This window comes from Antechinus flavipes, chromosome 5, assembly GCF_016432865.1.
Source record: "Antechinus flavipes isolate AdamAnt ecotype Samford, QLD, Australia chromosome 5, AdamAnt_v2, whole genome shotgun sequence".
Classification (NCBI taxonomy): Eukaryota; Metazoa; Chordata; class Mammalia; order Dasyuromorphia; family Dasyuridae; genus Antechinus; species Antechinus flavipes.
In genome coordinates, this window is record NC_067402.1 from 104,348,299 (window position 1) to 104,374,352 (window position 26,054).

Genomic DNA, 26,054 nt, shown 5'->3' on the forward strand with positions numbered 1-26,054 from the left:
TTTCTTTGCACTGGGATAATTTCCCTTTTTTGTTAAGTACAGTGGTAATTAATAGTTGTCAGTCACCTAGCATTTATTATGTTCCAGCTCTGCCAGATATGATGCTAAGCATGGAATTAAATTAAAAGGGGGGAAAGGCAAAAAAAAAGAAAAGGAAAAAAAGTCCCTAATTTTCAAGGAGCTCACAGTCCAATGACTAGCTAATGTTTATATTGGAATTTAAGGTTTGCAACATACTTTCCAAGTATTTCATTTTATCTTAAACAAAATGAGGTAGAAATAAGATCCCTCTCAGCTTTGTGAACCTCCGTCTTCTCAAATTTAAATAACACCACACCTTAGATCCTGGTATAAATAATTTTTAAAATCACTGTGATTATTCTTTTCAGATATCTGATCTGGTAATGACTTCATTAATATTTGCCAGTGCCATTCAACTCAGCAACTTCCATGTACCTTCCATGGGACTAAGTTAGCCAGATAGAATCTATCATGAGTTTAGTTAGTTGAGAATGTAAAGAAAGGATTCTTCATTTTGAAAAGGCAAAGGGTATATCAAAATCTTTAAATTTATAAAGGGTAATAGTTGGACAAGATAATGTTAGGTTTATTTGCTAAGTCAAAAAATAATAGTACTATGAGCAAAAGTGGGAGGGTTGGATTGTATCTAAGTTGTGAAAGTTATAGAAAGATATTATAAATACTGGATATCAAATGTTTGGAGTTTGTTTTGCTCATTGTGTACTTTATTTCTTCAGTGGATCTGGGAACTCATCATTTTAGGTTCTCCTTTCAGTAGGGTAGAGGGTGGTCCTGTTTGTGATCTCCCATAAACCATGTTTTGTGGTTCAAGCTGAGTATTCCACTAGGCCAGAGAGTAATAATATTTATGTGTCATGGGACCCTTTGGTAAGGTGAAGTCTTTGAACCTGAACCCCTTCTCACCAGAACAATGTTTTGGGTTGGTTTTGGTTTTGGGGTTTTTTTTTTTTTAAACAAAATTGAAAAAAAAAAGATTAAGATGTTTTTACATGCAATTGGAAAAAATAAGATATTGAAACAAAAAAATTGAAGGAAATCCTGAGTTTCAGTTAGAGAATAGTGAAAAAAAAAGTTGTAATTTATTTTTTATATACGATCCAAATTCATGAATCCACCTGAAATCTATCCAGAGATACCGTAGGCATTGAAATAAGTCCATTATATGGATACCAGTGTATGATGTAAGATGACCACCTGTTTTTTCCCCACTCTTGGTAATTGGCTTCCTGACTCTTTTGATTTAAAAAATACATATATTTCCCTTACAGTATCTTTTATGTCATTTTTTATGTACAAATTATCTCTGGAAACATCTACAGCCTACTTTTTTCTACCACATGCCCTCTGAACTAATTATAGTTTTGATTCTCTGAAAAATAATTTTAAAAGATTTAGATAACTCATTAATTTTTTGCTGACACCACAAGCTCAGTTAATCTAGAACTGAATTTATTTGCCCCTAAATTATGTTGTTCTTGATTTCCCTATTAAGACCACAATCATTTGTTTCCTTTCATCCTTGCATATAATTTTGGAATGTTTGACATAATTTGACTCTTTCATCTAATATATCCATCCAGTCACTAAACCTGGTTCATTTTATCTTGGATTTATCCCCTTTTCCCCACTTCCACTATTTGTCCTGGTAAGCTGAATAAATGGGAGTTTATTTGTGATTGACGCAATTCAATGGCACAGTGGATACAACAGCAGACCTGAAGTCAGGAAGACCTGAGTTCAAATTTGACCTCTGAAACTTACTGGTCACTTGTATGACTTGCATAAGTCATTTAACTTCCCTTTGCCTCAGTTTCCACATCTGCAAAAGGGGATAATAACATTTTCCTCCTAGCATTTTTGTGAGTATCAAATGATACAATAATTATAAAACACTTAATACAGTGCCTGGCACATAGTATATGCAATGTACATTTGTTAGTTATTTTTATCACTCATTTTTTTTATTATGGGACATATACCCCAAGGAGGTAAAAAGTAGAATATGCCAAAATATTCATTGAAGCATTTTTGTGTGTGTGTTAGTCAAGAACTAGAAAGAGAAGTGAGATATTGGTCTCACCAAGTTCATGTTCAAATGTGGTATTACTGATCCAGTCATGTACATGGCTCCAGGGATGAGTGAGGTACTTGGTGAAGAGGGAGGTTCAGAAGCCGTCATCATTATTATTATATAAGTAACTCCCAATTATCTTGAGAGGAGACTGATTATCTAATTTATTTCTTCTCTAGGAAAAGAAAGCTTTTCATAGAAGGATGGGTAAAGTCATCTCTAAATTTGCTAGTGACACAAAACTCTGGGGATAGCAAAGCCATGGGGGAAAAGTGCAAAAAGATCTTATGAGGCTGAGTGAGTAAGCAGAAAAGTTGGCACATTTAATAATGACAAACATAAAGGAAGAGTAATATAAACTGCACTTATGGAATGAAAACCAGTTAACATCCTAGGAAAGTATCATAAACATAAGCAAAGGCTGTTTTCTGAAAATATCAGGCCAATACAGGAAGAACCAAAACATCACCAAAATTATAAACATCATCAGAAAAATGTTTGAGACAAATCACAAGGTATTTTCCTTCACCTCAAAAAATATAGGATAAATTTTATACATTCAAAAAGAGTAACCAAAATAATCAAGGATGTGGGACAGATTTTTAAGATGAATACTTTGTTTTGGAAAGAAGGATAAGAGAAGTTATAAACAAAGCTGTCAATAATGGAGGACTTGGATAGGGTACAAGATCAATCCTTGTTATAACTAACTACCCTTTGTAGTGTCAAAAAGTTGATGAAGGAAATGTCATCAAGACATTTTTTTTAATGTTGAGAAGAAAAATAAAGCAAAATATTGAGAACAGGACAGAGCAAAGGTCAGAAAGCACAGACAAGCAGGATAGCTTTGAAAACTACAGTTTGAATTTACAAAATACTTAATACTTAAAAAGAAAAGGAAGCTGTTCATAATAGAGGTCTGAAATTACATGGATAATTTTCTTTTTCTCTTTTGCTAGTTATATGTAAATGCCCATTTTATTTGGTGTCTATTGGGTTCAAAACAAAACTTTTTAAAAATAAAAGCCTGATACTTCCTATCTCTGTGCAGATGATTCCCAGATTTATATATCTAACCCTAGTTTTTTCCTGAATTTCAGGACTTCTTGAACTGTTTAGCATCTTAAACTCAAAAATGTCAAAAAAGAGAGTTCATTCATTCTCTTCATAAATTGTCCCTCCTTCCCAATTTTCTTATTACTACCAAGGATACCAGTAGTTTCCCAGAAAATATACTTTCAATGTTATCTTGGACTCTCCCCCTTCATTCACCCTATCTAATATATCTAATCTGTGGTCACATCTCATCATTTCAACCATCCAAATCTCTATTGCATATGTCCTCATTTCCCCATCCTCATGGCCAGTACCTTCTTAGTATTAATTGACCTTTATCTTTCTTTGATTGGCTACCATTGTAGTAGACTTTTAACTGATCTCCCTCCTTTAAGTTCCTTCTTACTCCAATCTATCTTTCATTCATCTTCCAAAGTTATTTTTCTAATGCCCGTGTCTGACCATCTCTCCTCTGTTTAACGAGCTCCAATGGTGTTTTATTACCTCCAAATCAAATATAAAAAAATTCAACATAAAAAATCTTAATAATCTGGTCCCTTTCTCCTTTTCCATCTTCCTGACCTACAGCTCTATACCTCTGTTCTTTTGTTCCTTTGTCTATATACCTGGAATGCTTTATTCTCCTTTCTCTTCTTTCCTTAGAATCCTTCAAGACTATGCTTTAAACTCAAATCACTCTGGCTCTCTTTGATTGACCAGAGTGAATGCAAAAAGTAGTTTTTTGTTTTTGTTTTGGCCAGAAACCCTGAGGGTCTTCTCCTCCCAGACTGAAGAGGCCATTCTCTGCCTCATTTCTTACCCAACCTTAATCACTTAGGTGTTCTCAGTCAAACTGAGACCTATTAAAGATCCTAATCTAAAAAGACCAAGGTCTCCCACTGCATCCAGGGCCATCTTCAGTCATCCTGATGTGTCTTGCCACTGGGCCCAGATGGCTCTAAAGGAGAAAGTGAGATTGGTGACTTTAAACCCTTCCTCACTTCAATCAAATTCACCTACAAGTTATAGCATCACCTCCCTGATATCGTGGTCCCCTGTGAGAATTAAGGACAAACAATATCAGTCAAAACTCAGTTAATTTTTTACCTTTTTCAGGACGTCTTTCCCAATCCCCCCACATACTAATGCCTGCTTTTCTCAGATTATATTCTATCCAGTCTGGATATGGATATGGAAAGGTCATCACCAGAAAGCTGCCTAGCCTCCAGGAGATGGATATCCTGGATACATATCCAGGATATTTACTATATGTGCCTATTTACTTCACTGTTACTTTTATCATTAGAATATTAGCTCACTGAGGGAAATAACTGGTTTTGCTTCATTTTTGTATCCCTAGCACTTAGCCCCGTTTCTGGCATCTACCAAATGCTTAATAAATGCTTGTTGATTGAATGACTAGAACTTTCAGTCTCCATTCTTTTACCATTTTTAAAAACAAGGCTAACGTTTGTCTTTTTTTAATCCTGAAATGCCTCTTTCATTCTCCATGATTATTAATAATAGTTTTGCAGCTATGGATGAGAGTGCCTCTGAGCTCTCTTCCAGTTCTAGATCTATGGTCCCGTGTATGGTCTTTGGACCTCACCAAAGACCTGTATTCAGATTCTGGTCCTGCTACTTGTTGATTGTGTGATAGCAAGGTCACTTCATTTCCCTGAAATTCAGTTTCCCAATCCGTAAAATGAGGAGATTGATCTTTGTGGTCCCTTCCTATGATGGTATGATACATTATCCACTTCTTTGAATATCCTGGCAGATAAGTCATCTGAATTCAGCAATGACAGCTGGGTGTTGTAATTCTTTGTTATTGTTCTGTCTTATCTGAACCTGTGAGTCTGTGAACCATAGCACACCATTACTGTCCTTGGGGTTTTCTCAGCAAAAATCCTGGAATGATTTGCTATTTTCTTTTCCAGTGCATTCAGGCAAACAGAGATTAAGGCACTTGTCCAGTGTCATACTAGTACTGAGGTCACATTTGAACTCAGTTCTTCCTAACTCTGAGCACTCTACCTTGCTCCCTTTCTATCTCTTTTTTTTGCCTTGGCTGCTAATCCCCATAAGTGATTTTTGGTCCATTTTCCCCACAAAAGTTCATTCTCCCTGGCAGAGGAAACAAAATAAAAAACAAAAACAAAAATATAAATTTGTTCCCTAGTTTGCCAGATTGTTTTTTATAATCAAAATAATTTTATAATTAAAATTCAAAATAAAGTCTACTAAGTTTATGATAGAGTTTATGTTTGTTAGGTTTTAAATGTTAAAATTATGCAAAGCAAATATTTGGGAGAAACAGCTGAATATTTGGGCTCAAGTGATGGGTTTTGCATTTTTTTTGGGGGGGGGGAATATGTATTGTACATTTGCAGATTCATTTATCTGTGATATTCCTACTCTCCTAGATAAACTTGTATCTCATTTTCTTTGAGCTCACAGGGGAGGAAGATTTAGAGAACAGAAGTGACTGAGGCAAGAGAGTACTGGATTTCTCATCCTATTTGAACTTCTTCTTAACTTCCCTAATTCTGTCTGAGACAACCTACCAACTTTCTAGTCACTGAGGTTCACCACTTCAGAGACATTTGTTTCTTTACTCTCTCTAATCCCATATATACAGTCAGTTGCCAAGACTTGTCAACACCTTCCACACCACTTCTTGAATCATCTCCAAGTTTTTGCTACTCTAATCTGAATCCTCATCTTCCCTCTCTGGACCTTGATAATAGCTAAACTAATTGGTCTTCCTTCCTTCAAGTCTCTCACTTTCCCAAGTCATCCTCCACGAAGTTGCCAAAGTGATCTTCCTAAAGTGCAAGTAAGACCATGCTGCTTCACTCCTCCAGAAATTCCAGTGACTTCCTGTTATCTGTAAGGTAAAGGTATAAACTCTTTTGTTTGAAGTTTCAAGTCTTTGATGACCATTGTATTATAAGGATGATAATAATCTAACATTATTTTATCATTATTCAATATTTTCAAAGATCCCTGCTTAAATGATATTTTTTCTTTTGATCTACTTTTTACCCACTCTTCCTCTCTAACTAGTCTTTTGTATTGCTATCACCGAAGATATCCATCTCCTGGAGGCTAGCCAGCTTTCTGATGATGACCTTTCCATATGTTACTTAAGTCTGTCTTCAGATGGCAGTTCTATTGTCTGTCTCCAAATCTATCCTCAAAGCTTTTCCAGCTTGCTAACACCTGTCAGAGTATGCATACCACTGATATCACTTTCCAGAGTCCAGGGTCACCTCTGTACTACAGTAGGATTTGAGTGGAGGAACATTAAGTACATCATACTTTTCCGGGGTAAATTAATCTTCAGAAAAAACTTTGTCCCATAGCAATAAGGTATTTAATGACTCTAATTGTGGACAGGATGAAAGAAGCTAGTACTTTAGTTGGGAAGAGTCATTATTATTATTATTATTTGCCACAGATGTAGAGACAAGAACTCCCTTTCTATCTTTCTAAATAGTCCCATTGTTGAAGTCTAAAAACCCTGAAGGATTTCTTTTGGAACTTAAAATGTCAGCCTTTTTCTCTTCTACCTGTTTGGATATCAGTTTTCAAAGGGACATTTGGTTTCAGCATATCCAAACTATAATTTCTGTGTTCTCTCTTTTGTCAGATACTCTCTTTTCTCAAAAGGAAGTTTTAAAAAAAAATAAGTCACTGATGGCTTATGAGAACTCCCTTCCCATTCACTAAATGAATCTAAGCCAAAATATAGGTAACTCAGAAGTCTATCACTGTTCAGTGTACCCATACAAACTTGATTTTTAATTGTGGGAACTTAAAAAAAAATTAACCTAATGTATCTTCATTGTTTAAAATAATTAATTTTTTTGATAGTAGATAATTTGTTCTTGATAATAAGTTGATAAATTGATAATTTAAAATATTGATATAATTTGGAAGAAAATCCAGATAAATGAATAAAAGAGCACACATGACGTGTTTACTATATATATTTGTAACTTTGCTAAATGTTGGGGATAGAAATACAAACAAGAAAGACAGTCCCTAGCCTCATGGAACTCACTTTATAATGGGGGAATGTGAAATAGGAGCCAAAAGGACAGGGATGGAGTTGTGATCAAAGCATCATTTGGGAGAGAATAGGAAGTGTGGTATGGTGACCTGGTTCAGGATAAGATAAGGTTAAAAACTCATCTTCCAAGTTCTAACAAACAATCCACATATAAACATATAAAAATTTCTTAGAAAGTATATTCCCTAATTGAATGGATGTACATCAATTGGAAAATGCCTGAACAAATTGTGGTACATGAATGTTATGGAATATTATTGTTCTGTAAGTACCAACCAGCAGGATGATTTCAGAAAGGCCTGGAGAGACTTACATGAACTGATGCTGAGTGAAGTGAGCAGAACCAGGAGATTATTATACTTGGCAACAACAAGATTACACAGTGATCAATTCTGATGGACGTGGCCCTCTTCAACAATGAGATGATTCAAACCAGTTCCAGTTGTTCAGTGATAAAGAGAATCAGTTACACTCAGAGAGAGAACTATGGGAACAAAATGTGGACCACAACATAGCATTTCCACTCTTTCTGTTATTGTTTGCTTGCATTTTTGTTTTCCTTCTTAGGTTTTTTCTTTCTTTCTAGATCCAATTTTTCTTGTGCAGCAAAATAACTGTACAAATATGTATACCTATATTGTATTTAACATATACTTTAACATATTTAACATGTATTGGACTACCTGCCATCTAGGGGAGGGGTAGGGAGAGGGAGGAGTAAGGGAAAGGAGGAGAAAAGTTAGAACAGAAAGTTTTGTAAGGGTCAATGTTGAAAAATTACCCATGCATATGTCTTGTAAATAAAAATCTATAATAAAAAAATTAAATTAAAAAAAGAAAGTATGTTCCCTGAAAAAGTTAATCTCTCAGTGAACAATGATTTTGTCTTTATGTCTCCAGTGTTTAGTTCAAAGTGTTTGATAAATACTTCTGGCATATCCAAAATGCATGCAAAGTAGATACAATGTCAGTTCAGAAGAAAGGCATCAGTAGCTAGTAAAGGTATCTTTTAGGTGATGCTTTAGTGAAGTGATGAAAGAAACCAGGGTTTAGAAAAGGAGGCAGCATGAATAGCTAGGGCATTGCAGGTGTGAGGGATATCCAATACAAAGAAAACAAGAAAAGAGCAGAGTACTTTGTGCAAGTGTGGCTGGGTCACAAAGTGAATGGAAGCAATCAGTGGAAAGGGAACAAGGGGCCAGGTTGTTAAGAGCTTTAAAGGCAAAGCAGTTTATATTTGATAGGGAGCCAGCCCCTGGAGTTCAGAGTATGATAGATTTAAAACTGGAAGGGACTTTTGCATTTTACACATGACCAAACTGAGGTACAGAAAGATTTGGTGACTGGAGACATTGTCGATTGTAAACTTTAGGGAAATTGCTTTGATGTTTGTGGGAAGGATAGAGTGGGGAGAGATTTGAGACAGGTAGATCAATTATTAGAAAACTACTATAATAATCCTTACTGTAGAAGGAAATGACAAATAATTCCAGTATTTTTTGCCCAGAAAACCTCAAATGGGACTCCAAAGGGTCAAACAAGACTGAAAAAAACTCAGTGACAAATAATCCAGATGAGAGGGGCTTAAACCAGGGTGGCAGCTGTTTGAGTGAAGAGGTGATAGATGGGAGAGATGTCATGGTGATAAAAATGACAAGCATTGGCCACTGATTAGTTCTGTGGGGTGAGAGGGAGGAATTGAGAATGATATCAAGGTAGTGATCCTGGGTGACTGGAAGAATGGTGGACCCTTCGACAGTAATAGTTTGAAAGAAGAGTGAGTTCAATAAAAAAAAGATTAATTACTCTGAATATATTGGGTGGAAGATACATATGCTCAATTCAAAATTCTTAAATATTAGATTAAATATCAGAAGATCAGGATGGGAGAAAACCTTCCTGCGAGGTGGTATTTGGGCTGAGCTTTAGCATTGAGATAGGCAGAAAGATAGAAGACTCTGTAAAAGGAGGGAACAGCATAAAAAAAGGTGGAGAAATGTAAAAACTCCAAATATGTTTAGGGAATGAGACTACCGCATAGTCCAACTGAATGTAGAGGAATAGAAGATAAGACCAGAAATTAGTTTGGAGCAGATTAAGAAATGTCTTGAAGGGAGGATGTTAATTTTTTCCGTAGGATAGGCAGGTTGTGCAATGGATAAGAGTTCCAGGAAGATTCATCTTCCTGAGTTCAAATCTGGCCCCAGACATTTATTATCTGGGCAATTGTGGGCAAATTGCTTAATCCTATTTGCCTCAGTTTTCTCATCAGTAAAATGAGCTGGAAAAGAAAATGGCAAACCATTCTATTAATCTTTTACCAAAAAGACCTTAAATTGAGTCACAAAAAGTTGGACATGAATGAAAACAACTGAACATTTCTTTCAATAGACAATGAGGATCAGGACAGCTAGACAGCACAATGGATAGAGAGGTGGCCTTGGAGTCATGGAACAATCTGAGTTCTAATCCAGTCTCAGATACTTCACACATACAGTGACCTGGCCAAGTTACTTATCCCTGATTGCTCCCCCCCCCAAAAAAAAAAAAAAAAAAAAAAACTAGCAGAGAGGATAATAAGATCAAAGACTTACTAGAAGGGATCTTTATTTAGTATTACTCCCTCTTTTTTACAGATGAGGAAACTGAAGTTCATAGAAGTTATTTGATTTAGCCAAATTCACATAGCTATCAAGCACCACAGGTGAACTTCTCAGCTGGACCCTCAAACTTTTCCTACTGTACCACTCACTCCTGGGAGATGATGTTCTTTTGATTAAGATTAATTTTTGTGGTAGATGAGTAGGATGGATTTGGGGTGGGACAAATTGTAGACTGGGATCAAGGAGAAGCCATTGAATTCAATCACATGATAACAAGGGATTGACCTATAGGCTGTGTTAATGAGAATGGAATGTAGCAAGAGAAGAGTCAACTTTCAGGAAGATAAGGACTAGATTTGACAATTGGACATAGAAACTGTGGGGGGGAGGGGGAAAGTCCAAGATGTCTCTCAAATTTCAAGCTTGAATGACTAGAAGAATGATAATACAATTATTCCAGAAGAGAGAACTGCTTTGGGAAAGAAAATAACTTTGGATGCTTGCAATGTACCCAATCAAGTCTTCTACTTTTAAAAAATATTTTTTAATGATGCCTTTTTCTTTTACATCACATTTTTTCCTAGTTCTATACCACTATCCTGCCCTGCCCCTATCCAATCCTTCTTTATAACAAAGAAAAAAAATTAAATAAAATTGTTTGATAATCACTATTATCTGATAATATATACAACATTTTCCCTCAATATGTCTCCCCCTCACTTTTGTCAAAGGAGACAAATATGTTCCCTGAACTGTTCTCTAGAACTTTTTTTTGCTTTCTCAGTCACTCAGCTGAAAAATCTTGTGGTTTTTTTTTCTCCTTTCTATTGTAGCAGTAATATTTATATGCTAGTTTAGTTTTATTCCATCTAATTTCCAGATTTTTTTTTTTTTGTAGATGTGGTTACACAATCCTTGATTTGTTTTTATCTTGGGATTTCTTTGAGTATATATCTAGTAGAAGCATTTATTGGGTTGAAAGGTATGAACAGTGATGTCACACCTTTACATAATTTCAGATAGGTAACCAAACTAGATGGACCAATTCACAACACTACCAAGAGTATATGAATATTCCTTGATTCCCACAATTCCTCCAATGTTAACTATCCTTTTTGTTTTCTTAGTCAATTTTGAGGGTGAGAGATGAAAATTCAGAGTTGTTTTAATTTGCATTTCTCATACTGATTTTGATGAAGTTTCCAAATGTCAATTAGTGTAATTTAGAATTTGCAATTCTTCCAAAAGCTATTCATGTCTTTTGACTATTTATCTATATTTATATTATATTTATCAATAGAATGGCTCATGGTTATTCTTTTTTTGTATCCCTGAGTGTCAAGATGGTGCTGGGAACATAAATGGGTATTTCACAAATTCTTCCTATTGATTCAATTCTTCAAATGTTTATGGAAATAATTCTGATATTAAACTACATAAAGAGGAAAACTATTAGGGCCAAATCACAACCCTTTGAAACTAAGTATAAAAGTACTATTATTCTTGCTGAAATTGGACATTTTCTTCTGCTCCCTTTTAAAAAGCATGTTGAATCTTATTTCAAGGCTATTTTCTTTCCTTCTTCGTTTAAGAAGAAACTGGTGGAATTTGATAGTCTGGCCTCTGGAGTCCCAAATTTCATGCTTGCGTGTACTTGGATTCTTCAGGTGTTATCTTTCTGAGTTTACCCACACAGAGCAAAATAAGGGTGAGAAACCAAAGACTCCAGCCAATAGCTGCTGCAATCCAACCATCTTCATCCATTCCATGCTTACAGCACTGGGCAGCCTTAGAGCAGAAATCTAGATCTATTGAAGAAGAGATACATTTCACCATCCTTCCTCCTTTTTCTCTTCCCCATATAAATATCATTTAATTTCAATAGTTATTATCCATAGAAGATGGAGAGTTTCCCTCTATAAATCAAAGTGATATTACTGAAGAGGGATTAGCTCATGTGGACTCTGGGTCATTATCCTGAGGAGGATGGATTTGCTTGACTTATCCACACATTCCTCCCACTTCACTCCTCTTCCCCTCTAATCCTAACTCCCCTACCCATGTACTCCACCCCCCATCTCCCCGCTCCCTCCACCCTGCAAATGAGCCATATTTATGAGAGAACTTGCTAGTATTAGAGCTATACTCATGTGGAACAAGGCAAAACTAAGGAATCTATGAGAAAATCAACTCATTAAATCCTTGGTCTCACATTAATCTTGTATTTTTCAACCTTTAATCTTGTATTGACCACAGCCAATGAGATACACATGGATTTTTTCTAACTTTAAAATATAAGGTCCTCCCTGGAATAAAGTATTTATTTTTACTGTAATTCATAGAAAACAAATGTCCATGTGCATCTAATTTGAACCCAAAACTCAGATTATGATTGAACTGTTGAAAATTACTTTTTTTCATCTTCTATCTCTTCATAAATAGTCAAAAAATTGATGTTTGATCCCACAATAATATATCTAAAGTAAGAGTCAGCAATTAACAGCACAGTAGAATGTATAAATTAGCACTTCCATTTTCTACCTAGTAATTTAATTATCTAGTAGTTTCTGAGTTCCCTGAGGGTTGTTCTCAAGTTTATTTGCTTATTTTTAAATATCTACAAATAATAAAATATGTTTGTTTCCTTTGTTCCTAAGGTTAATTAGGTTTTTAAAATATCATTTAGGGTAAAACTATCTTCTAAAGTTAACAGAAAATTATGCCAGAACGGACATAAATCTACTATTTTATAATCAACTACTAATAATGTTTCAATATATAAATTGTAGGAGCGCGGAGATAAAGCTAGAGAACATCTTAGATGTCCAGTTCCCTTATCATATAGATGGGGAACTAGAGTCTCCAAGAAGTTATATGCCCAACATTACAAAAGTTTTAAATTATAGAGCTAGAATTCAAAGCAGGTCCTCTCATTCCAAGAGAGAGGTACTTTCTTGTACATCATGTTTAGGGCCTCTGCATCCTTCACCCCTGCTCAACACCACAACAGATGTTTTATTAGATATCATAAAACTTCTAGATTCCAGCAAATTACAAGCAATGTTTGTGAGAAAACTTACTTCCCAGATACACAGTCACCTATGTGAGTGTCAAGGGTAGCAATTTTTAGTATCCAGTGGGTGGAAGTCTAAGGGAGACAGATTTTGGCCCAACATAGAGGGAAAAGCAGCATGCTAAACTAGAAAGAATAATGGAGTTGCAGTCAGAGAATCTGAGTTCAAATCCTGTCATGGTCACTTTTGTCTTTAGTGATCTCAGACAAACTATTTAATTTTGCTTTATCTCAGTTTCCCTGTCTGCAAAATGACTTGAGATGACTTTTAATGCCTTTTTGTAAGTTCCTAGAAGCATGAAGTAATAATTCAAATTCTTTAAATAGGAGCGGCTAGGTGGCACAATGGATAGAGCCCTGACGTCAGGAGGACTTGAGTTCAAATTCAGATACTTAACACTTCTTATTTGTGTCACCCTGGGCAAGTCACTTAACCCCAATTGCCTCAGCCCCCAAAAAGAAATTCTTTAAATAGAGGTCAAGTGATTATATCAAAAATATTACAAATGAAACTTTTGGATTTGGTAGATTGTACTAAGTGCCTTTCAACCTTGAGACTCTATCATTTTGAAATTTAATGTGTATTTCAATCTCCTGCCATCTTGTCCCAAGTTACAGCAGATGACTGGTTTATTAGGGTCTCCATGAAGTCTTACACCCAATGACTCTGAAGATAGATCAATAGAGAGACTAAATAATCTCTCAGGCTTCTTTTAGAGAACAGGGAAAAACATGGACAATATATATATAAAGTTGTCCCACCCTGGAGTGGGGAAACCTAATAATCATCCCCAGCAATCAATGAAACGTAAGCAAGGGAGAGGTTGAAACCCCGGGCCATGGAGCTTCAGCAGCCGTAGAAAACTTACTAGAGCACTGTGCTATGAATGCCGAGTCTGACGCAGGAGAAGGAACGGATGAAGAGTTGTGTGTTTCTGAAAGAACAAGAACAAAACCAGAGAGGCAGAATCAATACCGCAAAATGAAGGGTTACTGAGCTGTCCTGGAAATAAGAGATGGTCTTGTGACTGAAAGACCCATGTGTGGGGGGTCACAGCAGATGCTATTACAGATTGACTTTGACTTTGTAAAAGACATGCCGGTTGTAAGAAAATGGAATTCTTTGATTTAACAGGTGACGTTTCAAGTTCATTTCTTCTTCATTCAGGACAACACACAAGAGACCTGTCAGCTTGAGAGGTAAAGGAAAGAGCCTTCCTTGTTAGCTTTGTGATCAAAAACAAGTCAGCCTCGCTGGCTCATTTCTTCATCTCTACTATGGGTAGACTATTGGCAGTACTTAACCTTCTAATCCAATCTAATCCCATCAACTCTAATCTTAGAGTTGGAAGGAAGCCTAGAGGTCATTGAATCCACTCCCAGAGTTTTACAGATTTAAACAGCTCTTGAAAGATTAATGAGCATTCAAGATTTTCATCAACCTGGGGCACTTTCCTGGGGAAAGTTCCTTGAAATCAAGCAAATTAATATCCATATTTAGTTTATGTATACATAATATATATTCTATGTAGACAGGATATGGAGAGATTAAGTGACTTGCCCAGAGTCATGCATCTAGCAAATGTCTTATGGATTCCAAAACCGAAGCCCAGAATGTTTCAATCGGTTTTGTCACTTGTTTTCAAATCAGCCTGAATTGCAAGCTGATTATTAAACATAACATATACTTTAGGTTATCGGACTACTTCATTCTTGACACCATCTTTTAAGCTATTTTTTATCTTCCTGGGCACGCATAGTGTCAGAGATTATAAGATCCTACAGTGATTACAAGATACTGATATAATGAATATGAAAGATCTTTGTGATTAAATGAATTTGAATGGAATGTACATGTTCATTAAGGAATCTCTAGCATTTTCTTAGCATTAGTACAGGCCCTTAATGGTACAAATTCTTAAGTAGCCCTAGGAAAGGAGGACATGTTTTACAGGTTTAAGTTTTTTGTATATATGATGGAAAGAAATTAAATATTCTGTTTGGGTTTCCCTCAATAGACTTCGTCTTAGAAATAAAGTCTGAAGATATCCCTTCCAGCGTATTATAATGCTATTCATCCTATTCTCTTGACATGGCAGGAAACTAGAAAGCTCCCAAGTTCCCATTTTAGGACACTGTGTCCTTCAGGGACTTTGGTTTTTGTAGGGAGGGGAATACTAGTTTGAAAAGAGACCTATTATTTAGCCTAAGGCATAAAATTGTAGTTCTAACTAAAGTTTTGCTACCCCACCCCAAGCCTCCCAAAAGTTTGACTCAAGTACTGTAATTAGTTGATGTAATCTGACCTAATTTATTTACACCTGAAAGGCATGGAGATTGGGGTGGGGAGAGGCATTTGGGTGGAAGAAATTGATTTCCCAACTCTTCACCTTCATGATAAAAATGATTTTCTTGACAAGTTCTGTCTTTTTTGCCTAGGACAGTGAAAATAGTTTCTCACCTAGGTGAAGCCAAAGTCAATTGATGATGTTATGTTTCCTACAGAAAAGTAAACTCTGATTATTCCAGGATTATAGATGGAATTTGGGAACTCTAAGGACCGATAAACTTTGTGTTCCCAGTATAAGAGTTAAAGATCTAACACTGTTGATCCCCAGATGCTTCACCCTGAGGTGCAGGTTCAAGATAGCACCCAGGTGCTAAGGGGCCTAGGTGCACTTACTATAATCTCTGGCACATAAGATTCCAGGGAAATAAGGCATTTGAAAAATGCAGAGATGGGTTGGTAGGGAGGGAAGGATCAGCAGAAGAGGAGAGGTGGTGGTTTATCGGGTTCTAAATTTATAACTGGAAGGAATCTTAAAATCCATCTAGTTTAATTCCTTTATTTAGAGGTGAAGAAATTGAGACCCAGTTGAAGTGGTTGAAATCATGATATGTATCAGCACAGGAGTTTGAGCCAGATTCTCTGTTCCAGATGTGATGTGGGTTTGATATCATTATTATTCTGTTGTTCTTGTTCAGTTATTTCAGTCCTGTCTTTATGACCCCATTTGGGTTTTTCTTGGCAAAGATGTTGGAGTGGTTTGCCATTTCCTTCTCATTTTACAGATGAAGAAAGTAAGGCAAATAGGGTTAAGTGCCTTAACCAGGGTCACAAAGCCAGTAAGTGTCTGAGACCAGGTTTGAGCTCAGTAAGATAAGTCTTTCTGACTTCGGACTTATCACTCTAATGTCAACCTCGTTTCCCACTACTACTATTTATATAGCTTAAAGACATCAAAAAAAAAAAAAATGCAAAATGATCTATCTATATCAGCTCTTTTTGTGGTGGTTAAAAAAAAAAAAAAACTGGAACCTGAAGATATGTTCATCGATGAGGGGGAAAGTAAACAAAGTATCACTGTGATAGAATACAATTGTGCCAGAAGAAAAAAGTCAGAGTTGGTTTTAGTGAAACCTAGGAAGACTTATGAACTTATACAGAATGAAGGGCAAAGAGCCAGGAATAATAACATTATAAAGACAAATAGCTTTGAAAGACTTAAGAGTTATGATCAATGCAGTGATCAACCATTCTGATACTAGAAACAGCTATCATGTAAAGTTACTCATTAAAAAAACAACAAAAGAATTTCTACATCCAAATAGGTATTATCCCTTTCAAAGTCACCTTGCAGATATGTACATTTGTTGTTCAATCATTTGGTTTTGCTCAAGTCTTCATGATTCCATACAGGGTTTTCTTGGCTAGGATACTGGAATGGTTGACATAATAAATGTATAGCTCTCTGTACATTTACTAATGGCAATTTATGTGGCTGCTTCATAGTTACAAAATGTTTTGCTTACATGGTCTCATGATGATCTAAACATTTTAGGACCCCTATCTTAAGAATTAAGATTTGAGAATCATTTTACAAAGCATAAATGAAGCATCTCATTTTTTATTTTTTTAAATTCAATTTTAATTAATTAGTTAAATTCAGACTTGGTTTTGAACCAAAAACCTAGCTTGTTCGCTCACCTTTTCATTATTAATGGCAAATATTTATCAGTTTTCAAAAATCAATTTCATCTTTAAAAGATGTAGAATGATGTATATAAAGCACTTGATAAACCTTAAGGATAAGCATTATTGCTATCATTATTATTATAGTGGACAAGGCCCATTCAGATATTGAGTTGCTACCAGGGAAATGGTCTTTTTCTAGAGTCCATTTACCCAATTACTACCATTAGGGCTTGTTTTTAAAAGAAAGATGTCACAAACTGTAAAGGCAACTCCAATAGGGAAATTTCAAAAATGGTTTTAAGCATGAAAAACATTATTAGAACTAGTAAATATTCTTCTATAAAGATTGTTTTTCAGGACAAAACATTCAGATTCTAGCATGTTTGTTACAAATTAGTCATATTACCTTTTGAATCATACGTCATGGCTCTTTCAACCACTTGCCACAATAAACATTCCTGGTAGTTATTTCCTGTCTATTTTGTAATGAAGCCAAATTAATCTAACCCTCACCTTTCTGACTATACTCTCTACTTCTTGAAGAAGTTTGAGAACCCCTGGATTTTCAGTGACTCACAGAAAGATAAAAGATAGGATAAGGGAGGACAAGTAGTAAGAAGGGAACAAGGGGCAAAGATTCACTGTTTGGAGAAAGAATAATGAAGTGTAATGTAGTATTTCTGAGCAAAGTTATACTGTGGACCAGTTATCCTCTGTAGATTTGTGTGTATAGTTTTACCTGAAATTTATAAGGAATTTGCTCTAAGTCAAGGGTAATATCCAGTTCCCACTGATTAAAGTATGGTCAATAAAAGTGACCAGAAAAATTAGGAATATGGGGAAGTGTATTGCAAATCATCATTAAACTTTTTCATTTAAAAAGCCATTTTTAAAATTTTGAGGTACTGTTTCATTCCTATTAAATTGGCAAAGATTAAGTAAAAGTGAAAAATCAATCCTGGAAGAGTTGGGAAGAAACAAAGACCTAGATCCATTGCTGATTGAGTTAAAATAGTGGAATCTTTTCTTTCATCTTTTTAAAATTTCTGTTTTTGTGAATATTTTACAAAATATATACTGGATAAAAAATTGGACTTGGGATCAGGAAGACTGATCTTCCTGAGTTTAGATCTAGCTAGCTGTGTGACTCTGGGCAAGTCATTTAACTCTGTTTTCCTCAGTTTCCTCATCTGTAAAATGAACTGGAGAAGAAAATGGCAAATCATTCTAGTATTTTTGCCAAGAAAACCTCAAATGGGGTCAGGTTTGACTGAATCCAACAAAACAAAATCAGTAATAAATGTATATAATATATAAATAAATAATATATTAGGTGCTAACTGCTCAAAAATTTTTGTATTAGAGTACAAAAATCAAAAAAATTTACGATAAGAGTAAAACTTTTAAAGAAAGTTCGCAAAAATTGTAAGAAAAAGGAGATAATATTATCACATTTTCCTGAACAACTACAACCTCATTCTGCCTTCCCCTGTAGTTAGGGAACCAACACTTTCATATTCACAGTTTCAACAGAAAAAGCCTGAACAAGTTCTTTTATAATGGCACAATCAATTGTTTTGGAATATGACCTGACACCTTGCAAGTGTTATAGAATAAAAAAGCATCAAAGCAGAAATGACTATATGTAAGAAAATTATATACACAAATACATGTACAGGAGTGAATAGAGAATGAAAGGCATAGAGGGAGAAGTTAATAGACTGTAACAAGTTCTTTATATTTTGGAATTGATTTTCAAAGTAATGAATTTCAGTTTAATTGTTTTAAATTACATGCATAATTTATGCATATTTTGCACACATAAATTTAATGTATTAATATAATTTATAAAGGAAAAAAAACAAGGATTTCTCTTAGTAATGGTTTTGTGGACCATTGAAAATTTGCTACTGATGGCAATTGGGAAATAAGTTTAGAGAAGCATTTCCCAAACATTTTGGTCTCAGGTCCCCTTTACATTCTCAATTATTAAGGACACCCTCAAAGAACTTTTCTTTTATGTGAGTTACATCTATAGATATTTATTGTATTAGAAATGGAAATGACTTAGAATTATTATGAAAATAGTTTAGAACCTGTCACTCCAGAGATTCCTCAGATTACACTTTAAGAGTAGCTGCTTTTGCAAGAGTAAATGTTCAAAACTATCTTTGTGAATATTTTGAAAATAAAAAAACCATTATTAAAAAAAAAAGAATAGCTGGTATGAAATACTATCCTGGAAAACAGGGAAATTTGATTCTTCAGTTTCTTCATCTGTAAAATGAGCATAAATAATTTCTAAATTCCTTTCACCTCTTAAGACCTATATTCTAAAAAAGTACATGGAACCTAAAAAGCACTATACAAATATTTTTTGATGTTATGAACAATGTAATTTATCATAGGGAGTTTCTTAACCTTTGTGTACATTAATTTTTTTATTTACTTGTCACATGAGGATATTATTTCATTTTATGTGAGAATAAATCGGATGATTTACTTACTAGAGAAAGCATTGAGTTATAAAAGGAATTATTTATTTTGAAGGAAAGGAAGCAATAATAGGGGGCTTAGAATATTGTCAGAAGAAAATAGAGATGTTTAAGTAAACATCTATACTTCCATAAAATCCATGATTCTATTGGTAAGTGTGCTCCCTCCTACTGAGATCCAGAGCTCAACCCCCTCCATGCCTTAGGAGACAATATATAATAGTCAGCCTACTATTGGCCAGTTGTTTTAGCAAAACAAAACAGAAAAACACTAAAAACCACTCTCATCACCTGGTGGCCAGCCCAGAGATAATAAACCTCTGAGAATTAGGCTAAACTTGTCCTTGATTAACAGACATAGTCTGCTTTCCCAGCCCTCTACTGACAGTCTCTGGAAGACTCCGGGTCAGTGACACATTAGAGGTAGGGACTGACAAAAAGAGAAAAGTCATTTCACTGACCTTCTAGGGAAGGAAAGAAGCTACTGGTAAGTAACAAAATAAAAATATTTTGGAGTTAATTCAATCGTTAGGTTTGGGAAAACTTTTTTTGGTGTTTTGCTTTTAGCAATGGTGAAGAAAAGCTGAATACATTTCAGAAGAGAAATGTCAACACATCTATGAGTGTGTTCCAGATGAAGTCCGGGAATTTGATCTTTGTCAACAAGGAATTAAATCTAAAAAAATCCCCTTCCCCAATTCCCAGCTCTAACTGAACTGAAAGTCCTGTTTCTTTTTTCCTTGAGCCAAATCCCCTCCCTCCTTTTTTCTCTGTTTTGATTTTTCCCTTCTTCCCTCTCCCTCCCTCCTTTGTGGAGAACAAGCATAATTCTACCTGCTAAGCAAGTTGTGTGCAAGGACGCAGACAAGAGGATGAGGCTGATGGGAAGGTACGTTGCTGAGGAAAGCTGCTTCATGGTGGAGATGGCAGGCACCTGTCCAGACTGGCCTTGTACCGCGCGTCCTCTGGAAACCTTGAAAATGACTCTGGCAGACCACAGGAAAACTTCTGCTCTCCTGTTTAAAAGAAAAGAGAAGGGGTGGAGCAAAGTGAACTCCCATCTAGCTGCTCTTGCTTCTGGAAAAGAGAAAGGAATCCCTCCCCCCACTTTTAAACTGTGAAGTTTGGGAAGTTGAAGGAGGAGTTTGTGTTTTGTTTTGTTTTTGCTGATTTATTGAACAGGGGACAGAGCACCGACTGAGTTGGCTATGTCAGCTTAATTTTCAGATGCTTACTTGCTGAGTGTGTGGCCCTAGGTAAATCACTTAATCTCTCTCAGCCTCAGTTTCCTTGTCTGTTAAATGAGGATCACAATAGCATCCAATTCAAAGGGTTATTGTGAGGATCAAATGATGTATAATTGTTTACTATATTATCTCTGGGAAGAGGAAAGAAACAAAATATACATATTAAGTAAATTCAAAAAGTGTGCCAAATAATTTCAAGAGGAAGAGAGTGTAATAACTCAGGAGACAATGAGTTCCAGACCTAATCTCAACCTTTAACTTCCTGTGTTGACTTAGGGAAATTAGCTTCTCTTACCCTCGGTTTCCTCAATTGTAAAAGGAGTGGACTTGGTGATCTCTAGGTTTCTTACTGCATTAAAAGTTTTAGGGTTAGATGGCTTGGTATTGCCCAGCCACAAACCTGCCCTATTAAATAATAGAATTTTAGAGCAAAAAGGGACCTAATAAATTATCTAGTCCAACTCTCTCAATTAAGAAGTGAGGGAGGGGGGCAGCTAGATAGCACAGTAAATAGAGCACAAGCTCTGAAGTCAGGAGGTCCTGAGTTCAAATCAGACTTCAGAAACTTAATATTTCCTAGCTCTGTGACCCTGGGCAAGTGACTTAACTCCAAATTGCATTAGATAAAAAAAAAAAAAAGTGAAGGAAAACAAGACCTAAAGAGTTGAGCAATTTTTCTAAGGTCATATAGATAATCAGCTCCAGAGTCAGGTTTTGAACCCAGGTCTCTGATTTCAAATCCAGACTACAAAAATTTTCAGTTACAGATTTCTTCTTCTTCTTCTTATTGCCTGAAGGAGTGCAACCTCATACTGCCTTCCCCTATAGTTAGGGAACCAATACTTTCATATTAATTATAAGCTAATAATTATAAACTAATTATATAATCACAATGTGAGCCATTATGGTAACTGGTAATTTCTATTCTTTTTTGGAAAGAAGGCTAGGCTTGGAGACTCAATTCAAAATATTTGCAAGCCATAGGGTGTTGAGAAAGTCTCTTAATCTCCTTGAGCCTCATTAACTCTTATAACTCTACAGTTATAAAATAGAGATGATGATCCTTTGTCCCTCAGTAAATGAGTTCAGGGTGATAAAATGGTGTTGACTTCTCAATTTCAGTAGAACTTGTATGCTGACTGTATTTTTCCCTCCTAAGTAGTCCCCTGACTGCTTTATCCCGATCTCTTCATATTTTCATTTGAGTCCCCTTATGACAATGGTACTTGTTTTTGTGAAAGCTGGAAGGTTGGAAAGAGTTGAAACAAAGGAATAAGCTAATAAGCTAATAATCCTCCCTCCCTCCCTCCCCCCACATTAAGGAATTTATGTTCTGGCTTGGACGTCACCTATCTTTTTGTTCTGTGCCTCTCCGCGGTACTTTGTTTTAGCTATGTGTTTACATCACTTTGTTAGATATGTCTAAAGTCCAAGCTGTCCCAGCATTCCAGAGTTCTCATAAACTTCATATAATTAGAATAGGACAGAACCTCAGAGGTCACCTAGTCCAGCACACATCTTTAGACAAATCCTACCTGTGACATCCTCAACAGGGGACTATTCAACTTCTAACTGAAAGTCTCCTCTGATAGGAGCTCACTATGCTCTAAGAAAGCTCATTCCACTCTTGGACAGCTCTAATTGAGTAGCTATCCTGCATATCTCCTAAATCCTTTCTTCCTCAGTCCAATAATCCTGAGTTTTTTCAACTAATCCACATTATGGCAATAATTTTTCTAATGAGCAGAAACACAGAACTAAGAGCTTAGTCATGACCTTAGAGATCATATGCTTTACCTCCCCCTCCTCATCATAAAAATGGGAAAACCAAAATCTATTGAGGGGAAATAATTTGCCTAGAGTCACTAAGGTAGTAAATAACTGAATCAAGATTTAAACTTGGGAATATCTGGGTCCAAATGTGGGATTTTCTTTTTTTGCCATACCATATTCCTTTCCTCCTATTTACCCCCAAAGCAGTGTGATATACTAAGAGCTCTAGATATGATATAAAAAGATTCAAAGATGCCCAAAAAAACAGTCTTGTGATGTCAAAGCCACTTTCCTTTTGGACCTCTACTTCCTCATTAGTGGGTTGTACTAGGATCCTTTCCTAGGATCTTGAAAATGGAAATAACACTTTCCTTCCTTTCTTTGAGAGTTTTTTAAAAGGTTTAGTGAGACTATGTATGTGTGGGCTTTGTAACTGCTACAAATGACATAACAATATTTTGTCATCATAATGTTGGCCCATAATACTGCTTTGGCTCAAAGAGGTCAGGGTTTATTAAGATCTGACACCCTGAGGACTGGAGTAGGGGAAAGAATACACTCTTACATACTTTTAAATTCAATCTACATTATTAACCATTTTTTTCCCTTATCACTTTTTGTTTTATTTTGTTTTTAGGCAATGAGGTTAAATAACTAGCCCAGGGTCACTGAAGCTGAATTTGAACTCAGGCCCTCCTGATTCCAGGGTTAGTGCTTTATCCACTGTGCCCCTTAGCTGCCTTCCACACCCTTATTCCCCAATCACTTTTTAAAATCTGGACAATCAAGAAGATAGTAAATGAAACACTGATTTATAGCAATTGCCTTCTCTGATGTGTAAATGCTTCTGCTAAAAATTTAACAAGTAGCTTTAGAGCTGATACCTACTGGTCCCATCATTCCCCCATTGAGGTACTTGTCTGATTATCTGAAGAGATTGCCTCAATCTTTTGGAATCTAGAACACCATTTTTAAGAATTAAATGTCTAAAAGAGCAACTAAATTAAACACTTTGATAAAAAAGGAAAAAAATGCAGGGAAGAGAGGGCAGAGAGAGGAAACTCATAGAATAAGATAATAACTCTAGTATTCCGAGATTTCACCAGTGTGGTACTCTTTCTGGTGACATGGTTATTGTCACCAACCATGAGATCCCAGAAATTGCTTTGGGGACTTGTTTTGGGTGAGGAAATTCTCTGAATTCAGCGAATCTGGTTATCAGAAAGCAGAAATATTGAATTTAGAGGACTTTTATTCAAAACCTAACTTTGCTGGTAAATGCTCCATATCTTTGCCAAGAAAACCCAAATGGGGTCTTAAAGAATCATACACAAGTGAACAACAAAGCAACTAATGGGTGTTGGAAGCCCCCTCTGGGGGTAATTGTGATGATTAAATTTCCACATTTCAGAACTACACTTATTTCTATTTTATCCTTTTGTGGAAGATATTTCTATTGGCGCTGTTATGTTTGGGGTCAGATCGGTCTGTTGTTTGGTAAATACTAGTCTGAGTTCCCAGAAAGTAATTTTAAGGTAAGGTGTTATGGCAAAAACCAAATGCATTCATGAAAACAAATTAGCTACTTTTATTTTTTCAGTTTTAGTCCATATACTTGGAAAGGAAAGTCGGTGTGACCAAGGAGTTGTTTGGGGCCAAATTGTTATTTGACCAAAGCAATTTATAACTTTGTGCCTTCATTCAAGGACACCTGAGAGTCAAGTGATTTAATTCATGCACATCTTGACCAACATAGAATGAAGCTTTGCTACCAAATTAGCAAGAGTAAGAGGAAGTTAAGTGTTCCAATAGATAAGAGTGCTGAACCTAGAATCAGGAAGATGTGTCTTCGGGAATTCAAATCTGGCTTAAGAAATAGGACTCAATTTTCTCATCCGTAAAATGAGCAGATGGAAATAGCAAACCATTTTGGTATCTTTGTAAACCTCCCCCCCCCCCCCAAAAAAAAAAAAAAAAAAAAAAAAAAAAACAACAACCAACCAAATGGAGTCATGAAGATTTGGAGATGACTGAGCAACAACAAAATTGTTAACATTATCCATCTGTGAGATATTACAGAAACTAACTCCCTCTCTTTTCCTGCTGATTGATCCTAATTTACATTTGTTTCAAGTTTTTTTCAATTTTTTCAATTTTTCAATTTACATTTCTTTCAAGAATTATAAAGTTGACTTGAGGGCACTTGTACTGTTTTCTTAGTTATAGCTTTGCTCATAACTTATTTCTTCCTTCCATTTTTTCTTCTCCCCCTTCCCCCCCCCCCCACTTCCTTTAAACCTGCAAGTGACCCCTTCCTTCTTTCTAATTAATTGTGAACTGATGGAAGGCTTTTGGGCTAAAGAACTCAAGGACCTCAGAACTAGTCTCTCAAATTCTGCATCATTACTCTCTGTGTTGTTTTAGGAAGTCGATTTACCTCTTTGCTCATTTGTAACTAATTGTAAATTGGTAATCATTCTACTCTTTCCTGTGAGTATTCACTTCTATTTAGAAGAAAGTGGACAGTGAGTGTGAACAAGATTTTCCCGTCACTCCCCACACCTACTGACAATAACAATCTCAGTGTCCTGAGAGATGAACTGTGTGTGCTCCCTGTCAGTGCGTTTCATTAATCTCATCATATTTGTGGAGAACAGGGTGTGGGGAACCTTAAAGGGCAGGGAACAAACTGGAGGCCTTTGCACTATTAGGATTCTGAGATGATTTCTTTTCTCATTGTTTCCATTCCCATGGAGGATAGATAAAAGAAGAAGATTTGGTTGCCAGGACCAGATCCTGGGTTGGGATAGTGATATTGAGATTTTAGTACCTACAAGTATTTTAAATACAGCTAAATGGGACAGTGGGTAGAATATCAAGGTTGGAGTCAGAAAGACTTATCTTTTCAAGTTCAAATTTGGTCCCAGACCAATATGGCCTGATGAATCTGGATGAATTTGGGAAAGTCACCTACCTATTTATCCTCAGTTGTGAGGATCAAATGAGATAATAATTATAAAATGCTTAAAATAGTACCTGGCCCATAGTAAAAAGTGCTATATAAATGTGAGCTATTATTAGCTATTTTTATATGGCTAAAATAGTAATCTGTATGAAAGTAAAATGATTGTAATTTCAGCTTGGATAAATTAGGGATAGTGCTTAAAGGAGTCCATGGAAAACTCTGAAGTCTGAAACTATTGGTGTCTTTGAATTTCTTTAGGATTAGAATCATTTAACAGTTGACCAAAGGATCGAAATCTTAGAGATAAAGCACCTTAAAAAGGCTATGGAATCTAACTTTGCATTACAGAGATGAGTTGACTGAAGAAGAAAGAAATTAAATGCTTTGCTGAGAGTCACACAAAACCTGATGGATTCCAAGTACAATTCTCTAACTACACAACACCATGATGACTCTTGTTGAATTCAGTTCAATCCAGTGGATATTTATTAAATGCCTCTTATGCACTAGGCTGTCTTGGAAGAATGTTTAGAACAAATAAAAAAAATACAGGTTATCCTAGAAATCCTTAAAATTTTTAATTTTAATAGCTTAAAATGGGATTAAGACTTTTGGACACTTTATTCCTTTTTTTTTTTTTTTTTTTTTTCCTTCTTGGACACTTTATCCTTTAGA

At 35.6% G+C, this 26,054-nt stretch overlaps 1 protein-coding gene across 1 annotated transcript; it reads right to left on the reverse strand.

Moving 5' to 3' along the window:
• Window positions 1–9,837: 9,837 nt before the first annotated feature.
• On the reverse strand, window positions 9,838–20,563 carry TMEM213 (transmembrane protein 213). Its single transcript, XM_052001133.1, has 3 exons — window positions 20,229–20,563; window positions 13,793–13,858; window positions 9,838–11,658 (listed from the first exon to the last, which is right to left on the reverse strand). The coding sequence occupies exons 1-3, from the start codon at window positions 20,308–20,310 to the stop codon at window positions 11,489–11,491; spliced, it is 318 nt and encodes a 105-aa protein (XP_051857093.1). The 5' UTR covers window positions 20,311–20,563; the 3' UTR covers window positions 9,838–11,488.
• Between the last annotated feature and the right edge of the window lie 5,491 nt (window positions 20,564–26,054).

Bases quoted from the DNA above. Each gene is read 5' to 3' on its own strand.
- TMEM213 (XM_052001133.1), bottom strand. From the start codon at position 20,310: ATGAAGCAGCTTTCCTCAGCAACGTACCTTCCCATCAGCCTCATCCTC. The intron at 13,859-20,228 runs GTAGAATTATGC...TTGTTCTTTCAG, and splicing joins GCACACAACTTGCTTAGCAG to AAACACACAACTCTTCATCC. The intron at 11,659-13,792 runs GTAAGTTTTCTA...CTTCTTCAATAG, and splicing joins ATTCATAGCACAGTGCTCTA to ATCTAGATTTCTGCTCTAAG.